Source organism: Pantherophis guttatus, chromosome 3, assembly GCF_059756535.1.
Source record: "Pantherophis guttatus breed Tessera chromosome 3, ASM5975653v1, whole genome shotgun sequence".
In the NCBI taxonomy this organism is placed as follows: Eukaryota; Metazoa; Chordata; class Lepidosauria; order Squamata; family Colubridae; genus Pantherophis; species Pantherophis guttatus.
In genome coordinates, this window is record NC_142065.1 from 213,878,081 (window position 1) to 213,896,552 (window position 18,472).

The 18,472-nt window shown below is 48.3% G+C and overlaps 1 protein-coding gene across 2 annotated transcripts in view; it reads left to right on the forward strand.

Annotated features, from left to right (window-relative positions):
* The first annotated feature begins 1,698 nt into the window (after window positions 1–1,698).
* Window positions 1,699–18,472, forward strand: part of ZC3H3 (zinc finger CCCH-type containing 3) — a 203,565-nt gene continuing 186,791 nt past the window's right edge. Inside the window, exons 1-3 of one of the 2 annotated variants that reach the window (XM_060681781.2) lie at window positions 1,699–1,781; window positions 6,456–7,857; window positions 9,409–9,581. In XM_060681781.2, the coding sequence (XP_060537764.2) occupies window positions 1,733–1,781; window positions 6,456–7,857; window positions 9,409–9,581 (1,624 nt within the window). In that variant the 5' untranslated portion in view covers window positions 1,699–1,732. Of the gene's footprint in view, window positions 1,782–5,034; window positions 5,199–6,455; window positions 7,858–9,408; window positions 9,582–18,472 lie in introns of those variants that run through there. The other variant, XM_087891407.1, reaches the window with a different exon arrangement.

Here is an 18,472-nt window from a genome sequence, read left to right on the forward strand (position 1 = left end):
CCATTGAAGTGTGATGGGATACGCCCAGAAGGTGAATGCATGTCTGCGCGTCAGGAACGAAAGGTGCTTCTTTACAACTGCGTGCAGATGTGTGTAACACCTGGCGGAGGGACGATGGAATTGGCTTCTCTTCAGAAAAGAAGCAGGGAAGCTCCTTTCAAAGCAGGAAAAATGTTTGCAAAATCCATGCAAGCAGGAAGGCTTTCCAAGAGATTGGACCACCAGCTGTCCCCAACGGTACAGGGAGTCCTCGATTTACAACAGTTCATTTAGCGACCGTCCGAAGTTACAACGGCCCTGAAAAAAAGTGACTTAGGAACCGTTTATGAGCTGCGGTGGCGCAGTGGTTAGAGTGCAGTACTGCAGGCTCCTTCTGCTGCCTGCCGGCTGCCTGTAATTTGGCACTTGGAATCTCACCAGGCTCAAAGGTTGACTCAGCCTTCCGTCCTACCGAGGTCGGTAAAATGAGGAGCCAGATTGTTGGGGGCAAAAGGCTGACTCTGTAAACCGCTTAGAGAGGATTGGAAAGCTGTCAGGCCTCGAAGCCATTTTTATTTGCCTTGGGCCTTCAGGCCTGCCATATTTACTGCTACTGTGGGAAACTGAGAGGGGGGATTGTATGGAGCCAGGGTGATATGTACTCATAATAACATTCTTTTCTCTGAGAGTCAAGGACATCTTGCCCTGCACCTGGAGGGCTGGAACAGGGAGGCATCTCCAGTTGGGACGGTGCATTGATTGGGCCACGTGATGGACATGTGGGTGCAGGGGAAGGGACTTGAACTTTCTTTTAGGTGGGGAAAACCTGGAAGGAAAACCCAGATCTGAAAATATAATATTTCTAATAAAATGGAGCTTTGAGGAAACTCAAGCCTCGGAGTTTTCTTTCGTGGGGGGTGTTATTTGGAACCCTGATAAAAGCCCTGTGAAGCGGGATGTAAGTCTTAAGTGCTATTGCTATTTCACAATTATGACCGTTGCAGCATCCCCATGGTCAGGTGATCAAAATCGAGACGTTTGGCAACGGACTCGCATTTATGACTGTTGCAGTGTCCCGTGACCACTTTTTGCGACCTTCCGAGAAGCAAAGCCAACGGGGAAGCCAGACTTGCTTAACAACCGTGTGACTAACTGTAGCGCTTCACTTAACAACTGTGGCAAGAAAGGTCGTAAAAATGGGGGAAAGCACTGTCTCGCTTAGCAACGGAAATTTTGGGGCTCCGTTGTGTTTGTAAGTCGAGGACTGCCTGTATAGGGTCTCCTGCTTGAGCAAGGAGGGGTTGGACTAGAAGACCTCGGAGGTCCCCCTCCAATTCTGTTAACGTTCCGCCCAATGAAAGCGTTATTGTTATGATGGCAGGGGGAAGCTTCACTCCCTTCTTTCTCCAATCCAGAAAGCCACATCCAGTTCTTGAGCTGTGGAGCCTCCATATCCAGAGGCAGTCTACCAGGGAGAGGTTAGAGTGAGCACCCTTACGCTGTTGGCGGACGAGCAGGAAAGCAGGCGGGGCTTGAGCTAGGCCCCGCTATAAGAAAGGCAGGGCTGGGCGGCTTGGGGGAAATGATAGGAAATCGGGCCGCCCCTCCCTCTCTTGAGTTCCCTTTCGCCGCAGAGCCGGAAGTGTCGGGTTGCTCGCTTTTCGCTCGCCCTCTAGAGGCCGCGACGCGCGAAAAAGGGGCCCGTCGCGCGGCGATGGCGTCACAGGGGCGCCGGCGGCGGTTGGAGGCTCGGATGGAGCCCGAGCAGGAGCGGCTGAGGCGGCAGATCCGCTTGCTTCAAGGTGGGCCTCCGCTGGGGCCGATGGGGACGGTAGTCGGGCGGCGGGCCCCGGAGGAAAGCCGGGCGGGGCGGTGGTGGTGGGAGCAGGCCGGGCTCCCTCCCTCTTTCCTCGGGCGGGGCCCTTCATAGGGGGGGGGTGGGGGGTCAGCGGGGGCCACTAGGGGCCCGGCCACAGCAGGCCCTGCCCCAGGCCCTTGGGGGGAGGGGAGTACAGAGACTGTCACCCCCCCTCCCCTTCCCTGGGGCTGTTAATGGGCGGGGAGGGCTGGACTGGATGGCCTCTGAGGTGCCCCTCAGCTCTATAATACCGCTAAGGGGGGGGGAGGCTCTCCAAACTTGGCAGCTTTGAAGACTTGGAGGGCTTCATTCAGCTCCCGGGAATTCTGGGGATTGAAGTCCACCGAAGAACTCTTAGTATTGTGATTCAAAAATGTTTGTAGCCTATATATGCTAAATAGTTGAGAGACAGGTTGCTCCAGTGGTGAAGGACTCAGGTTAGAAACCAGGAGACGGGGAGTTCTAGTTCCGCCTTAGCCACAAAAGCTGGCCTGGGTGACTTTGGGCCAATTACCAGGAGACTGGGAGTTCTAGTCCCGCCTTAGCCATGAAAGCTGGCCTGGGTGAGTTTGGGCCAATTACCAGGAGACTGGGAGTTCTAGTCCCGCCTTAGCCATGAAAGCTGGCCTGGGTGAGTTTGGGCCAATTACCAGGAGACTGGGAGTTCTAGTCCCACCTTAGCCATGAAAGCTGGCCTGGGTGAGTTTGGGCCAATTACCAGGAGACTGGGAGTTCTAGTTCCACCTTAGCCACGAAAGCTGGCTGGGTGACTTTGGGCCAATTACCAGGAGACGGGGAGTTCTAGAACCGCCAGCCATGAAACCCAGCTGGGGGTCTTATCTGGCTGGCTTGTTGCCTGGGCCTGACATTGTGGGGTTGAGAGAAAGTAGGTGTCTCAAAGTCCCCCAGCTGGCTTTCATGCCTAAGGTGGGACTAGAGCTCCCATTCTCCTGGTGATTGACCAGACTGGGAGTTCTAGTCCCACTTCAGGCATGAAAACCAGCTGCAGGACTCAACCCCCCAATGTCAGGCCCAGGCGGACCAGCTGGCTGTTTGCAACCAAAAGAATCAACACTTGGCTGATCCTGAGAAAGGCAGACACTTACAGGAGAAATGCTAGAGTATAATATATGTATATTCAAGGTGGGCCTCCGCTGGGAACGATGGGAACTGTAGTCGGGCGGTGGGAGGAGAGGCCCAGGCTGAGGGACCCGCAGGAAACCCCGGGGTGGTGGGTATACATATATATAATATAGGTGTTTCTGAATCTCTGTTCATTCCTGGCGACTGTCTGGACTGATCTCTGGGCCGGATTTTCAGACGTGGTTTGACCTTGTCTCCTCCTTTATCGGGGTAAAAGCGAGAAGGACTGGCCCAAGGTCACCCAGTTGGGTTTGTCAGATTAGAACTCACTGTCTCCTGGCGTCTGGCCTTAACTGCTTCTCTGAGCTGGCTTCCAGCATACAGATAGTCCTTGACTTATGACCACAGTTGAGCCCAACATTTCTGTTGTTAAGTGAGTTTTGCTTCCTTTTATTTTTTTTCCTGCCACCGTTGTTAAGTGAATCACTGCAATTGATAAGTTAGTAACCTGGTTGTTAAGTGAATCTGGCTTCCTTGTTAACTTGTGTCAGAAGGTCGTAAAAGAGGGCCGTGGGACACGGCAACCGTCATCAATACGAGCCAGTTCCCAGCATCTGAATTTCGATGACCAAAGGGATGCTGCAACGGTCTTTAAGCTTGAAAAACAGCCATAAGTGACATTTTCTCTCCTGCCGTAACTCTGAACGGTCACTAAAGGAACTGTTGTAAGTCGAGGATTACCTGTATTTACACACACAATCCTGGAATCTTTATTTTGGGCTCTTCGCTTCTAAATCTCAGGATTTAGGGACTCCATGAGTCGATAAACACACAAAAAACCATCATTTGGAACCTCTCCAGGGGTCCTCATAAGTTTGATGGGTACTGTTTCTACCACGCACAGGCAGTCCTCGACGTACGGCCACACTTGAGCCCAAGGTTTTTTTTTTTGCCGAGTGAGGCAGTTATTAAGTGAGTTTTGCCCTCTCTTAGTTAGCGACACTGTTGTTAAATGAATCTGCCAGGCCTTCCCCGTTGATTTTCCTTTCAGACGGTGGCAAAAGGAGATCTCGTGACCCCCGGGGTACTGAAACCGTCGTAATTGTGAGCCAGTGGCCCAGGATAGGAATTTTGATTCCATGACCCTGAGGATTCTGCAAGGGTCGTAAGTGTGAAAAACGGTCATAAGTCGCTTTTTTCAGTGTCATCATAACTTTGAACAGTCACTAAACAAACTGTTGTAAGTAGAGAATTACCTGCACATCGTTTTGAAAGAGGCCAGCGTTTGAAAGCCAGAGTGTAACCTGCCTGAATTCGGGGTGGGGGTGGGGGTGGGGGGGTGGGTTCAATTTAATCATTGCTGTTTCAGAGCCATCAGGCTTGAACTTGGCTTCTGCGGAGATAGGAAATACGATATGGTTCCCTGGTGATTTGCACCAGGTTCTCCTGCCCTGAAATATTTGAAGAATATCCTGCTCTTTTGATCAATAGCAGGACAATCTCTCCCCAAGACTTTGATTGATTGATTAGGTGCCATTAAGTCCATCTCCAGCAACCACATAAATAGATTTTTCCCCTCCCAGAATGATTTGTTGCTAACGTGCTCCCTTCAGACCTCCAAACTGCGCACCCTTCACCACTTAACACACACACACACACACACACACACACACACACACACACACACACACACAGGATATGCAGAAGGCTAAAACAGTTGTGCTTTTATGCTGGCTTGGAAGGTAGCTAACAAGGCTTTCCCGTCCTGACTTTTATCTAATCCTGCCCCACCTGGTGTTAGCTTCTCCGGCAGGGCAGATAAGATGTCAGCCGCTATCTGAATAAGCCAAAATCAAGGATGATGCTCAGTAAATGCATCGCCAGACGAGAGAGCTGCACAGGGTCGCCTCCTCCATGCACAGCTACAAAGAATATTTAGGCCATTCATTGCATTTTTTCTTTTAGGATGTCCCCCATGTTTCAGGGGTCTGCAGGAAGAGCTGCGGGTAAAGTTTTAGACTTCCGACTTCTGACTGCAGGTAGTTCTTGATTTACAACCATAAGGGAGCTAACCATTACAGATAATCCTCAATTTACAACCATTTGTTTAGGGACTGTTCAGAGTTACAACGGCAATGAAAAAAGTGACTTATGACCGTTTTTCATGACCGGAGCTGTGGTGCCGCAGTACTGCAGGCTAATTTTGCTGGCTGCCAGAAGTTCAACAGTTCAATCCTGACCGGTTCAAGGTTGACTCTGCCTCTTCCGTCCTTTCGAGGTTGGTAAAATGAGGACCCGGATTGTTGGGGGCAAGAGGCTGACTCTGTAAAACCACTTAGAGAGAGCTGCAAAGCACTGGGAAGCGGTAGGTAAGTCTAATTGCTATAGGAAGGAAGGAAAGGGAGGGAGGGAGGGAGGGAGGGAAGGAAGGAAGGAAGGAAGGAAGGAAGGAAGGAAGGAAGGAAGGAAGGAAGGAAGGAAGGAAGGAGTCAGACCTGGAAGCCATCTTTTACCTTTGAGCCTTCAGGCCTGCCACAAATTCTACTGTGGGAAAATGGGAGGGGGCATCGTATGGAGTGAAGATGATAGGTAGCCAAAATAACATTCTTTCCAGAAAGTCAAGGCCGCTTTGCCCTGCAATTGTGCTGAGAAGAATGAGGAGTTATCTTCTGTTCTGATTGGTTGGTGTGACAGACATGTGGATGATGGGCAAGGACTTGAACTTTCTTTTGGGTGAGGAAAACCCAGAAGTTCTCAGATTCGGGTGTTCCCAGATGTGCCAATGTGACATCTCTAATAAAAATTAGCTTTGAGGAAACTCAAGCCTCGAAGTTTGATTTGGTTGGGGATCTTACTTGGAAAGAAAGAAAGAAAGGAAGGAAGGAAGGAAGGAAGGAAGGAAGGAAGGAAGGAAGGAAGGACCGTGATGGCACAGTGGTTAGACTGCAGTATTGCAGGCTAACTCTGCCCATGAGCCACAGTGGTGCAGTGGTTAGAATGTATCACTGCAGGCTATTTCTGACTGCCAGCTGCCTGTAATTTGGCAGTTCGAATCTCAACAGGCTCATGGTTGACTGAGACTTCCGTCCTTCCGAGGTGGGTAAAATGAGGACCCAGATTGTTGGGGGGCAAGAGGCTGACTCTGTAAACCGCTTAGAGAGGGCTGGAAAGCATTGTAATGCGGTATATGAGTCTTATTGCTACTGCTGTCCCTATGGTTATGTGATCCAAATTCGGACTCTTGGAAACTGATTCATATTTATGACGGTCGCTGTGTCCCGGGGTCCTGTGTTCCCCTTTTGCAACTTTCTGACAAGCAAACTCAATGGGGAAGCCAGATTGACTGAACAACTTACTAACAACAACTGCAGTGTTAAGGTCACTTAACAACTCTGGAAAGGAAGGCCGTAACATGTTTCCTATCACATAAAAATGTCTACACCCGTAAAATATTATAGGGCCTCCTGCTTAAGCAGGCGGGGGTGGGCTAGAAGACCTCCGAGGTCCCTTCTAACTCTGTTGTTCTGTTATTCAGGTCTCATCAATGACCATAAAAACGTCCATGGGAATGCGCCAGTTCCTCCACCGCCTGCTTCGGTCTCCAGGTGGAGGAACCCTAAACTTCCTGCCTTTCAAAGCCAAGCGGCCCTCAGCACTAGATACAGCCAGCAACCCTCCCGAGATTTCTCATCCGGCCAGGCCAACGCAACTACCTGGAGGAAGAAATACTCTCTTGTCAACGCCCCGCCTAGACCAGCCCTGTCTTCGGCCACCACCGTTTCTCCGGGGACTTCCTGGGCGGCCCAGAGCCGGGCCGGTAGGGAGGCTCCCAAGCCACCACTGACGCTTTCGGAAGCGAAGGCCGTCTCCAGTGCAAAGGCAAATGTCAGCCGGCCAGCTGGCTCCTTGGCGGGTGATGCCACCGGCTCAGGGTTCTCGCCGGGCTCTTCCGGATCGAGAAAGGCACCGTCGTCTTCTAGGGGCAGCCCATCCGCGGCTCCTTGGCCTTTCAACGCGGACTCAAGACACAACAAAGATATGGGCGCTTCCACTTCGTCCCACGTACCCCGTTGCAAAAATCTGGCTACGGGTGGAAATAACCGACCGGCGGCCGGTCAGAAGAAGCCCGTTGGGGGGAGCAAGCTGACCCCCACTTTAGGCAGGAGTATCAGCGAGAGTGCCGTTACATTGAAATCTGAGCCTCGCCGGTGTCTGGCCTCGGCTGAACAAGGAACAGGGTCTCTCCCAATCTGGAAGAAGCCAGCACCTGAGCCTTCACACCTGTATGGGTCATCCCGCCGCCCCTCCCCTGCAGGGACAGCCAGGTTCAGCCCCAGCAGGAGCGTGGGGCTGTCTGCCCATTCGGGCGAGGAGGCGTCTTCCAGCACTGGGACGAGTCTTCCCCCAAACAAGCCCGCCATTGTTACGCTCCAGAAGTCGTCTTCCTTGCCGGCCTCCGGCAGGTCTTTCCGCTTCAAGAGAGCCAACTACACCTGGGTGGCAAATCCCAGCAAATCCCCTCGAAGCGTGAAGCGGTGGGCCGTTTCCAGGACCCCCGAAAGCAACCCCAAGTTTGCCACCTGCGGGGCAGCGACCTCCCCCAAGTTACAATCCAGGGGAGCACAGCTCGAGCTGGGGGCCAAGCCAAAGAAACCCACCCCGCATTCGAAGCTGGCGGTTTCCTCCAGCCAGTACAGGTGGAAAGCGGCGAGTGCGAAGTCTGCTCCTTCCACATCGGCATCGGTCTTCACTTGGAAGCGCAAGGAAGGGGCTGGGCCCGGGGAGGCCCCCTGTGTGGGTGCCAGCACCTCCCTCCAAGTGCTGAGGCGGGTCCCTCACGGACCTGGCAGCCCAAGAGTCTTCTTTGGAACGAGCGGCTTTTCTAACTACAGACTGAGGAGCTGGCCGAAAACCACGAAGAGGAAAGGAAGCGCCAGGTGAGTTCCTGGTCCTGCTAGGAGGATCTTTGTTCCAATTGTTTTTTCCCTTTTCTTTTAACTTCGATTGCTCATCCTGGTTATGAGTGGAGTGGTGTGGAATGGAATGGAATAGAGGAATGAAGAAGAGAAGAGAAAAATGAAAAATAGAATAGAATAGAACAGAACAGAATAGAGGAATGAAGAAAAGAATAGAGGGATAGGATAGGATAATGAATAGATGGGATGGGATGGGATGGAATAGAGGAAGAAAAGAGAGAAGAAAAGTGAAAAATGAAGAAGAGACTATTAGATATAGAGAAATAGAACAGAACAGAACAGAACAATAAAATATGGAATGGAGAGGAGAGGAGAGGATAGACTAATAAAAAATGGAATATAGAGTGTAGAGAGTAGGAATAGGAATAGAATTGAATTCTTTATTGGCCAAGTGGACACACAAGGAATTTGTCTCCAGTGCATAAGTTCACAGTGTACATACAAAAAGCAAGTAATAGGTCATAGATCACAAGTCACGGTTACAATCATTCATCTTAAATTAACGTATGAATCCACATGTTCCATGAAACAGAATTACCATTTTCTCCTGCCACAAAACCTGCCTTTTGTGGGGGAAGTGGGTTCAGGCAATGCCATAGTTGGGGACTCCAGTAGAGGTTAGCCAGGCTCGCTTACCTGCGATGAACCGGGGGAAGACCGATTCGCTGAAAGACAATGCAGTTTTATGAAGATGGATAAGATAAAGTCAGCTAATGTGCATAATGTGTAAGAGTTGTGGTGGCGCAGTGGTTAGAGTGCAGTACTGCCGGCTGCCTGCAATTTGGCAGTTCGAATCTCACCAGGCTCAAAGGTTGACTCAGCCTCCCATCCTTCTGAGGTCAGTAAAATGAGGACCCAGATTGTTTGGGGCAAGAGGCTCACTCTGTAAACCGCTTAGAGGGGGCTGCAAAGCACTGTGAAGCGGGATATAATTCTAAGGGCTAGTGCTAGGAAGGAAGGAAGGAAGGGTGGCATAGTGGTTAGAATGCAGTATTTCAGGCTAACTGCCCACTGCTAGCAGTTCGATCCTGATCGGCTCTTCCTGTTTGGGGAAAAAAAATGCATTTTATTTTATTCTCACTTAACAACCTACATTTTGGTTATAAGTCAAGGACTACCTGTCTAGACCTGGGCTGATTTAACTTTGCAAAAGTTATGGATTCTGCAAGCTTGCCGAATTCAACAAGATGGAGGGGAAGGCCCAGTTTTGTGGTGAGGGGAGATGTCGGAATGCTTCCTTGTGGCCAGAAGCCACGTTTAGAGAACAAAGTGCGTGTGACGAAGCTCCTGCCCAGGGGGTTTCATGCTTTGCTTGCACTTTGCTCCCAGAGAGGATTGGGGCTTTTCGTCAGGGAACCAATGAATGGTCCTTTGCCCCTCTGGTCTGCATTAGGTGCACAAGAGCTTTCCGTGTGGTACCCTTTCCGCGTGGTGCCTTTGCAGATGCGCTGTTTGTGTCCGAGGTGCCTTTGCGGTGAAGGATTCTGACCCGCGCTCTGCTTCTCCTTCCAGCTCTCCCACCCTGCTCCTCAAAAGCCGCTACTGCCTCCGGAAGCGCCACCCCACGCGGGGAAGGTCCTCCCCCACCGCCCGCAGAACCGGCACAAAGGGCCTCGTGCAGATCGGCAAGCACAGGTTGCGCCGGCTGCCAGCCTCTCGCGTTCTTCCTGGTTCGCCCAAAGAAGGTAAGAGATGCTTTGAATTGGGAGATGCTGGCTTGGTGGCGAGAGCGAGTTTGACCAGCCGCCCTCGACTCTGGATGGGTGGCCAAGCCGAGACCGTTGCGTGCCAAGAGGCCAGCTATTGTGGTTCTCTTGGGGTGGTTATCCCTGTTCCGATCCGAACGCTGATATTTTGAGAGGATCTCTAGCCAAACAATCAGGACTGATGAGGGTCTTTTCTCTCATCACCTGGAGGGCTAGGAAAGCCTGGGGGTCCCGGAGGTTGCAGTACCCCATTTGTGGTGTTTTAAGGGTGGGGATAGGGGTGGGCTGCCTCCCACTTCCGAAAAACCTTGTGATCCATATTCAGGGTGGATTTGATTTAAATCACGATTTAAATCGCTGGTAAAAAGGCTTGATTTCAATCAACTCGATTTCAATCATGATTTTTAAAGAGCAAATGTCATCTCTGCTGTGAAGCGTGAATGCATCCATGCAGTGCGTGTTATCTCAGTTTGCGGAGCTTGGATTCATTGAATGAGTTTACCAAGAATGTAAATATTGCAGAATATACAGCCTCCTGCTACATAACGAAGCTCCGTTTCACGCGGAATATACTAAATTATTAATGTTATTAATAATTATTAAATTAAATACCCCCTTCTTTAGTCTTTTTTAGTTTTTTAGCTTTTTAAATTGTCAATGGGTTTTAATTTGAATTGTTTTAAATTTGGGCCAAAGTTATGTAACTCTTTTAATAATTTTAAATTTTGTACTGGTATGTGTTTTAGTTCTGGCTGTGCACCGCCCTGAGTCCACTAGGAGAAGGGCGGTATACAAATTGAATAAAATAAAATAAATTGAATAAAATAAATAAATAAATAATAAATAAATAAATAGAAAACCCTCTTTAGATAGATTTTTACTCCAAAAGCATTTTATGAAAATAAATTTGATAAAAATGAAAAAAAAAATCCGATTTAAATTTTTTAAAAATCTGATTTTTTTGATTTTTTTTAAAAAAATCACAGGTTTTTATCACTCTGTCTGTATTCAGGATTGAGCTGTTGAAAATTACCTGATTTTCAGAGATTTTGGCCGTGGAAATTTGGGGTGTCGGCCGATCACTAACGATTGGGGGTTTGGGGGACTTCTGTGGCCTGTGGCTTATGGTTTGCTGATACCCACCTAGCATCTGAGCTTTGGGACGTGACTCTTTGGCTCTCAGTTTCCCCGGCTTTCTTTGCCTGACTTGCCTGTACCTTGAAGAGGAAGACGATGGGAGGAAGAAGGCCCCTCCGTCCCTTGATTTACTTGGAACAAGTGTAAAATAAAAATAAAAAAACGTATCTCTCCGCTGAGCGTTTAGGCAGAAGGGCTGAGCTCGGCATCTTTCTGGCATTTTTGCAGCTTTTGAAATGTTGACAATTTCAGAAAGCTGTTTGAAGATCTGGGGGGCGGGGTGAGGTTTCAAAGACAGATGTGCTTTACAGTTGTTTTGTTGGCTCTTTATTTAGTCTACTCCCCGCCGGCTGACTCCGACTTCCTCATAAATAGAAATGCAGGGAAAAACAAGTCTTTCACACAATTTTTTTTTTTTTAATCTTTAAATGGGAAGAAAAAAAATGGCTTAGATTATTCAGCCTACCCTTGCTCAAAGCTGTCGTGTTTCTGCTTTTCACGTTTGCATCTCCTTTTTACGACTAGTGTTTTGTGCTGTTCCTAGAAAAAGACCTATTTTTTTTTTTGACCTATTGTTTATGACCAATATTTATTAGGTGCGACTCGTTGCAGGGTGTAAGTTCGTGTTTGGGCGGATGTTGGTAGGTTTTGTTGTTGTGGTGGTGCCTTGTGACTAAGACAGGATTTCGTAATAGATTTTGGGCATACGATTGGCGAAGTCAAGCTTTCAGTCCCGATTATATAGGGCGTTCTCGACTTACAACCGTTCGTTCAGTGACCTTTTGAAGTTAGAACGGCGTTGAAAAAAGTGACTTGTTTCCGATTTTCACGACCATGGGTGGCAGCATCCCCACAGTCACGTGATCAAAATTCAGAGGCTTGGCAACTGGCATGTACTTATGACGGTTGCAGTGTCCCGGAGTGTCAGGGTAATGATGTTTTAATAGCTGACCAGCTGCTGTAATACTGTAATGCTGTAATGATGATGCAATGGTAGTAGTAGTGAGTCAGCAGGGTTATTTGGCTCTTTACCACTTTGAGAGGCTGTTTTATAAGAGAGGCCCTGTGAGGGTGTGTCTCTCTCTTTCTATGTGTGTGTGAGTTTCCATGCTGTAATTCAGTGGTCCCCAACCCCCAGTCCGCGGACCGGTGCCGGGCCGTGGAGTACCTGGCACCGGGCCGCGCAGCGGCCGGGGGACATGAACGCTGCAGCGCAAAGGCTCCTGGGCCGTGCGCAATGGGCCGTGCGCAAAAGCTCCTGGGCCGTGCCCCCACCCCTGCGCGCGCTCAGCGGGCCGCGGCGATAAAAAGGTTGGTGACCACTGCTGTAATTGATGATTAATTGCCTGAATTTTCCTAGTACGTGTATGTATGTATTCCTTGTAGATAAACCACTAGTTAAAAGACAAACCTGTTTACTGTAGTTTGCTCCTGGGTTGTCTCAAAATAGTCACACTGTGTGCACTCTGACACGGAGTCACGTGATTCCCCCTTTTGTGAGCAAAGTCAACGGGGAAGCCAGATTCACTTAGCAACCGTATTACTGACTTAACAACCGGGATGATTCACTTAGTGACTGTGACAAGAAAAGTCGTAAAATGGGGCAGAATTCACTTAACAAATGTTGGGGGCTCAGTTGTGGTCGTAAGTCGAGGACCACCTGTAATCGAGAGGGGTGTAAAAAAGGTCCAGATTTACGAACGAGATCCGCTGGGCCATTTGCGATGCTGCCCGTTGTAACTCCATGGCAGCTGGCATGCGTTTCGTGGCCGTTACCTGAGACCTGAACATGCGTGGCCTTCGAAAGGGAATCTGAAAGCCGGCAGGTGCACCAGGTGAGCAGGCCCTTAGGCCCGCAAGGAAAGGGCTAATGTTCGGGCTGTGAGCTTTTGCTCAGCTTTGAAAAACAACGCCATTGCAACCCCTCCGTGTTCTGAACCCTGGGGCTTCTCGGTGCTGGGGGCCTGGGGCCAGGGCTTGGGGAGGCTGGGGGGGGTCCCTCCTGATAATGAGGTCCTGTAGGTAATTTGATTAGGGCCTGTTTAGTTGCAACAGATAGCAAGCTGCTAGGTGCAGCCCATTTCTGGCCCTGCCTCTTTTTCCTCCTCTTCTTTCTCCTCCTCCTCCTCTTTCTCTACTTCCTCTACTTCCTCCTCCACCTTCCCTTTCCCCCTTCTCCTCCTCTTCATCTCCTCCTCTACTATTTCCTCCTCTCCCTCTCTCCTTCTTCCCCTTTTCCTCTTCTCCTTTATTCTCCTCCTTCCTCTTCTTCCTCTTTCTTTTTATCCTGCTCCTCCTCTTCTCCCTTCTTCTCTTTCTTTTTCCTCCTCTTCCTCTTTTCCTTTATCCTCCTCCTCTTTCTTCCTCTTCTTCCTCCTCTCCTCCTCCTCCCCTCTCCTTCTTCCCCTTTTCCTCTTCTCCTTCATTCTCCTCCTTCCTCTTCTTCCTCTTTCTTTTTATCCTGCTCCTCCTCTTCTCCCTTCTTCTCTTTCTTTTTCCTCCTCTTCCTCTTTTCCTTTATCCTCCTTCTCTTTCTTCCTCTTCTTCCTCCTCTCCTCCTCCTCCCCTCTCCTTCTTCCCCTTTTCCCCTTCTCCTTTATTCTTCTCCTTCCTCTTCTTCCTCTTCTTATCCTGCTCCTCTTCTCCCTTCTTTTTCTTCTTCCTCCTCTTCCTCTTTCCCTTTATCCTCCCTCCTCCTCCTCCTCCTTCTCTATCATCATGTTGGGGGCCTACTCCAGAGGCTGGAGCAGTGGGGCGGCTTGCTGTGTGCGTCCCCCCCCCCCGCCTCCCCCTTCAGCCGAGGCTCACGTGACGCCTCCCCCTGACCTGTAGAGGGCAGTCTTGGCCCTCCTGTTTCCCTGGCCCACCTTTTTCTGGTAATTGATTGCCTAATTCGCTCTTTATGTGAAAGAAAGCAGATACCGGGTAATTTGCAGCAATAACCTGCGATTGCCGGGCCAGTATCAAAACTCCCATGTTCATTTCAAGTGGCAGATAAAACACTAATATATAATTATCCTTGCAAATTGGATTGTTTTAAATAACCAAAAGACTGTGGCCAGGAGAACGCTATCCCATTTCCCTTGAGTTAGGAGCGAGCCGTAATTGCTGCGTTCAATCAATTTCCCTGGCATTAGAAATTCCATCACCATCAACATTAAGCTATATTCATTGTGATGGCTAAGAGCTGGGCCATTTCTCCTCTTTTCCTTAACTGGCAAAATTAATCAGGGAAAAGATTTTAAACATTTACCCGTGCGAAAGAGGTCAGCCCTGCCACTATATTGCTCAGCAGATAAGGGGGCTAATAAAAAGAAAATTGAATTACTAATGACCGCCAGGAACTGAGTATATAAAAACTGGCAATCGCTCCCTTCAGGAGGAAAGGAGAATCAATTTTCTTCGGACAAGGTGCACTCGTTTTTTTTTTTTTTAAACTTGGGCGCATATTATCAGCAATTTAATTTGAAAGCACATAAACAGGAGGAAACCGTTAGGAAAATAATGAGCCTTTAGGTGTAAACTGCTACAGGATATATGCTGTACACAATTTATTTGGCACAACAGATAATCACTTTAATTGAATTCAAAACTGCATTGTTCAGCAGTGCGGCCGGTCTCTTCTCCCCCCCCCCCCGTTTCTTTCTTTCTTTCTTTCCTCCGCCGGTGGGGACCGCGAAATATTATACAGAGGTGCCGCGTCCTTTCCTTGTAATGTCTCCCGCAAGGCAACGCCGCGTGCTGCCCTGTTCATGCGTGGAGGTGTGGGCTGGTGGGTGGCGTTGCCCTTAAAAAGCGGTGGGAGTTTCTGTGAGCGGTGGGATCTTCCTGCCTCTCTGTGGAAACCCACGATTCCCGGAATCGGTGGCCAGTGGTCCCTTTCTGCTCCATGTGCCTCGAGCAGGCGGGCCCATGCAGAATGCACGGGCTTTCCTGCTGCCTCGCGTGGTCAATGGCCCCTGGACTTAAGGCGTCCACAGACGGAGTATTTCGTGTCAGCAGCATTGAAGTTAAAATAAGGCATGTCAGAAGATAGTGGTCCCCGACCTCTCTGGCTGTAGAGAAGAAGATAGAATGAAATATAGAATATGGAGTATAGGATATAGAATATAGAGTAGAGTATAGAATGTTCTACTCTATAATATCTATAATAGAATAAAGTCTATCAAATAGAATAGAATCTATAATAGAATATAGAATGGAATGGAATAGGAATAGAATAATTTGATTGTCGCTTTGAATGTACGCTCATCGACCTACATTAAAATGACATTTCATTGCAGACAACTCTCAAAGGGATCTTGCAGGTCATCTAGTCCAACCCCCCGCCCAAGCAGGAAACCCTAGCCCATTTTTGACAGATGGCAGTCCAGTCTCTTCTTGAAAGTCTCAAGTGATGAAGCTCCCACAACTTCCGAAGGCAGCTTCTCTTCCATGGGTTGATTGTTCTCACTGTCAGAAAGTGAGACCAGGTGTGATTGGCCAGGTGTGATGGGACACACATGGAATTTGTCTCTGGTGCAGAAACTCTCAGTGTACATGCAAATAACAAAGTAATATTCTTGCTTTATTCTTTGTTCTTAAGATACCAATAGGAAAAGGTAATAGGAATGATGAGAAGGATAATAGTAATACAGCCCTACTATAGGTAGTCCTTGACTTACAACAGATCATTTTCCTGACTCGCTGCTCTGACATTCCTACGTATGGGAGAAGATCACTGTTATTGGTTGACTGAAGCCAGATTCACTTAACAGCCGTATTACTAATTTAACTGCTGTGATTCACTTAGCAACGGTGGAAAGAAATGTCGTAAAATGGGGCAAAGCTCACTTCACAAGTTTCTCACTTAGCGACATAAATGTGGGGGCTCCATTGTGGTTGTAAGTCGAGGACTACCTGCATAGTCATAAGAAACCAATAGGAGGAGGTCATGGGAAAGACGAGATGGATAATAGCAATGCAGCCCTACTAGCTGGGTAAATATCCTGGGGAAGACATTGCTATGGGAATTAGGTCTTCAGAAGAGTGATGGCACGAGGGACAAAACGGTCCCTGTGTCTAGAATAGAATAGAATAACAGGGTTGGGAGGAACCTTGGAGGTCTTCTAGTCCAACCCCCTGCTCAGGCAAGAGACCCTGCACCATTTCACACAAATGACTGTCCAATCTCTTATTTGAAAGCCTCCAGTAATGGAGCACCCACAACTTCTGGAGGCAAGTCCTTCTGCTGATTAACAAGAGTAGGAAGGGACTTTGTAGGTCATCTAGTCCAACCCCCTGCCCAAGCAGACCCTACACCATTTTGGCAGGCCAGTAAATGGCAGGCCAGTAAAACTTCAAGTGATGGAGCTCCCACAATTTCTGGTGGCAAGCTGTTCCACTGGTTAATTGTCCTCACTGTTAGGAAGTTTCTCCTCAATTCCAGGTTGCTTCTCTCCTTGATTAGTTTCCACCCATTGCTTCTTATCCTGCCTTCAGGTGCTTTGGAGAATCGCTTGACTCCCTCTTCTTTGGGGCAGCCCCTGAGATATTGGAAGACTGCTATCATGTCACCCCTAGTCCTTCTTTTCATTAAACTAGATATACCCAGTTCCTGCAACCGTTCTTTATAATTCCAGCAACTGTTCTTTATTTATCTAGTTGTTTTGGTGTGCAATGCCAAGGATGAGTTTCATGGAAGACCATTTTTCCCACGGACCGCGGGCAGGTGGGATGGTTTTGCGTGCAAACTGGATCCCATGCACACACAGGTCATTCATCCACTGGGCTTGCATGGCCCAGTTCCTAACAGGCCACAGCCCGATACCCCTGCCTTAAAATTTTAAACATAAAATTCAAGATAAAAATATCTACAAATCAAACCGATCTCGCCCAGAATGTAGTAACATGAATGGTCCAGAAGCATCCAGGGACTCCGATTGAGGTGCCTTTAGATACCTTCAGATCCGGCGAGGAGACCATCTCATTGCTTTGCTAGTCTCAAAGCAGCCATGTGCGTGCGCAAAAGAATGGAAGTGGGAAGATCTTGCCATTCGGTCCCGTGTGCCTTTTTGCTTTCTCACCGGCCTGGTGCCTGGGAGCCCGGCCTGCGTTAAGTTGCCAGAAACCCAGCGCAAGAACGCATATGTGTTTGTGTTGTGCTGAATTAGCAGTAATTTTAATGCACTCCTCCGTTCTCCTCCGCTGTCTCTGGACCACACAGATAAACAAGATTGCTCTGGGTCTGGGCTGCCATTAAATCTCTCTTATGAACGCAGATGAAATATATCGCGGAGCAGCGCGCGTACGCTTCTTTTTTAATCGCATTGCGCTGGAGGCTCGCGAGGTTCAGGTTTGTAAGTGAGGGTGCAGGGGGCCTCAGACGAAAACGCCGGGAGCTTGTCAGCAAAAGCTTTGCCGGTTTTCTGTCGGTGCGTCTGAGCCAGAAACCTTCAGGTGTGCTGGAGAATTAACATTTCTTAAAATGTTGGTGTGTAGTCACATCACACCTGAAAGGCACCTGATTGGGGGAGGGGGGGAAACTGCCAGAAGTAAGATGCTTAGGGCTGGACTCAAATGCCGTAAAGAAAGAATAAAAGGTATACCAATCCATGCCATTTCTTAATTTTAAAGACAATTTTAGTGTTAATATTTATTATTTCAATGTTCTGTCATCTATCTCATTACTTTGATTGGTTTTAAACCACCTGGAGTTGCTTCTAGGCAAGATGTGAGGTCTTATAGGTACAGTAGTGGCCAAAATTGTGGAAACCTTTTGGGAAAAGTGTATTTTCTAAAACTAGCTAATAAAACCACTTATTTTTGGGAGTAGCTGTAGTACCATAAAATTATAGATCAATGGAAAGACAATTTAATCAAGAATGTAAGGCAATACCTTTTATGAAGGATTTGCTATTAGAATAGCAGTTATGAAGAAGAAAATTGGAACGAGATATACAAAAATGATCACCGTGTCAGTTAATCCTTCGTTGGGTAACCTTTAGCATGAATGACGGCCTTACAACATCTTCCCATGGAGTGAACCAAGTCTTTGAGTTCTGCAGCTGTTCTAATGTGAAACCAAGATGGAATGATGGCTTCCATTAACTGGGTTTTATTGCTGGGTCGCTTCTGACTAACAAGTTTCTTTAGTCGGTTGGCTCCATAGATTTTCAGTTGGGTTAAGAAGATCTGGGCTATTCCCAGGCCATTCCAGCAGTGGAATAGGATTATCTTGAAACTCCCCCCCAAAAAAGTGGTGTTTTTAGCCATTAAACCTCAAAAATACACTTTTCCCAAAAGGTTTCCACAATTTTGGCCACAGCTGTAGTTCTCCACTTACAACAGTTCATTTAGTGACTGTTCAAAGTTACAAAGTGACTTACGACCGTTTTTCACACAACTGTTGCAGCTTACCCCAGGGTCACGTGATCAGAATTCAGACGCTTTGGCAACTGACTCATATTTATGACCGTCGCAGTGTCCTTGGGAGGCCACGTGATTCCCTTTTGCGACCTTCTGATGAGCAAAGTCAATGGGGAAGCCAGATTCAGTTAACAACCGTCTGACTAACTTAACACCTGCATGATTCACTTAATGGTGGCAAGAAAGTAGATAAAATGGGGCAAAATTCACTTAATGAATTTTGTCATGTTCATGTAGTGTCTATTGGAGGTGGTGACCCTTGGAGAGCTGGAGGCAACGAAATTCCATTTTAATGTATGCCGACTAGCGTGCATTCAAAGCGACAA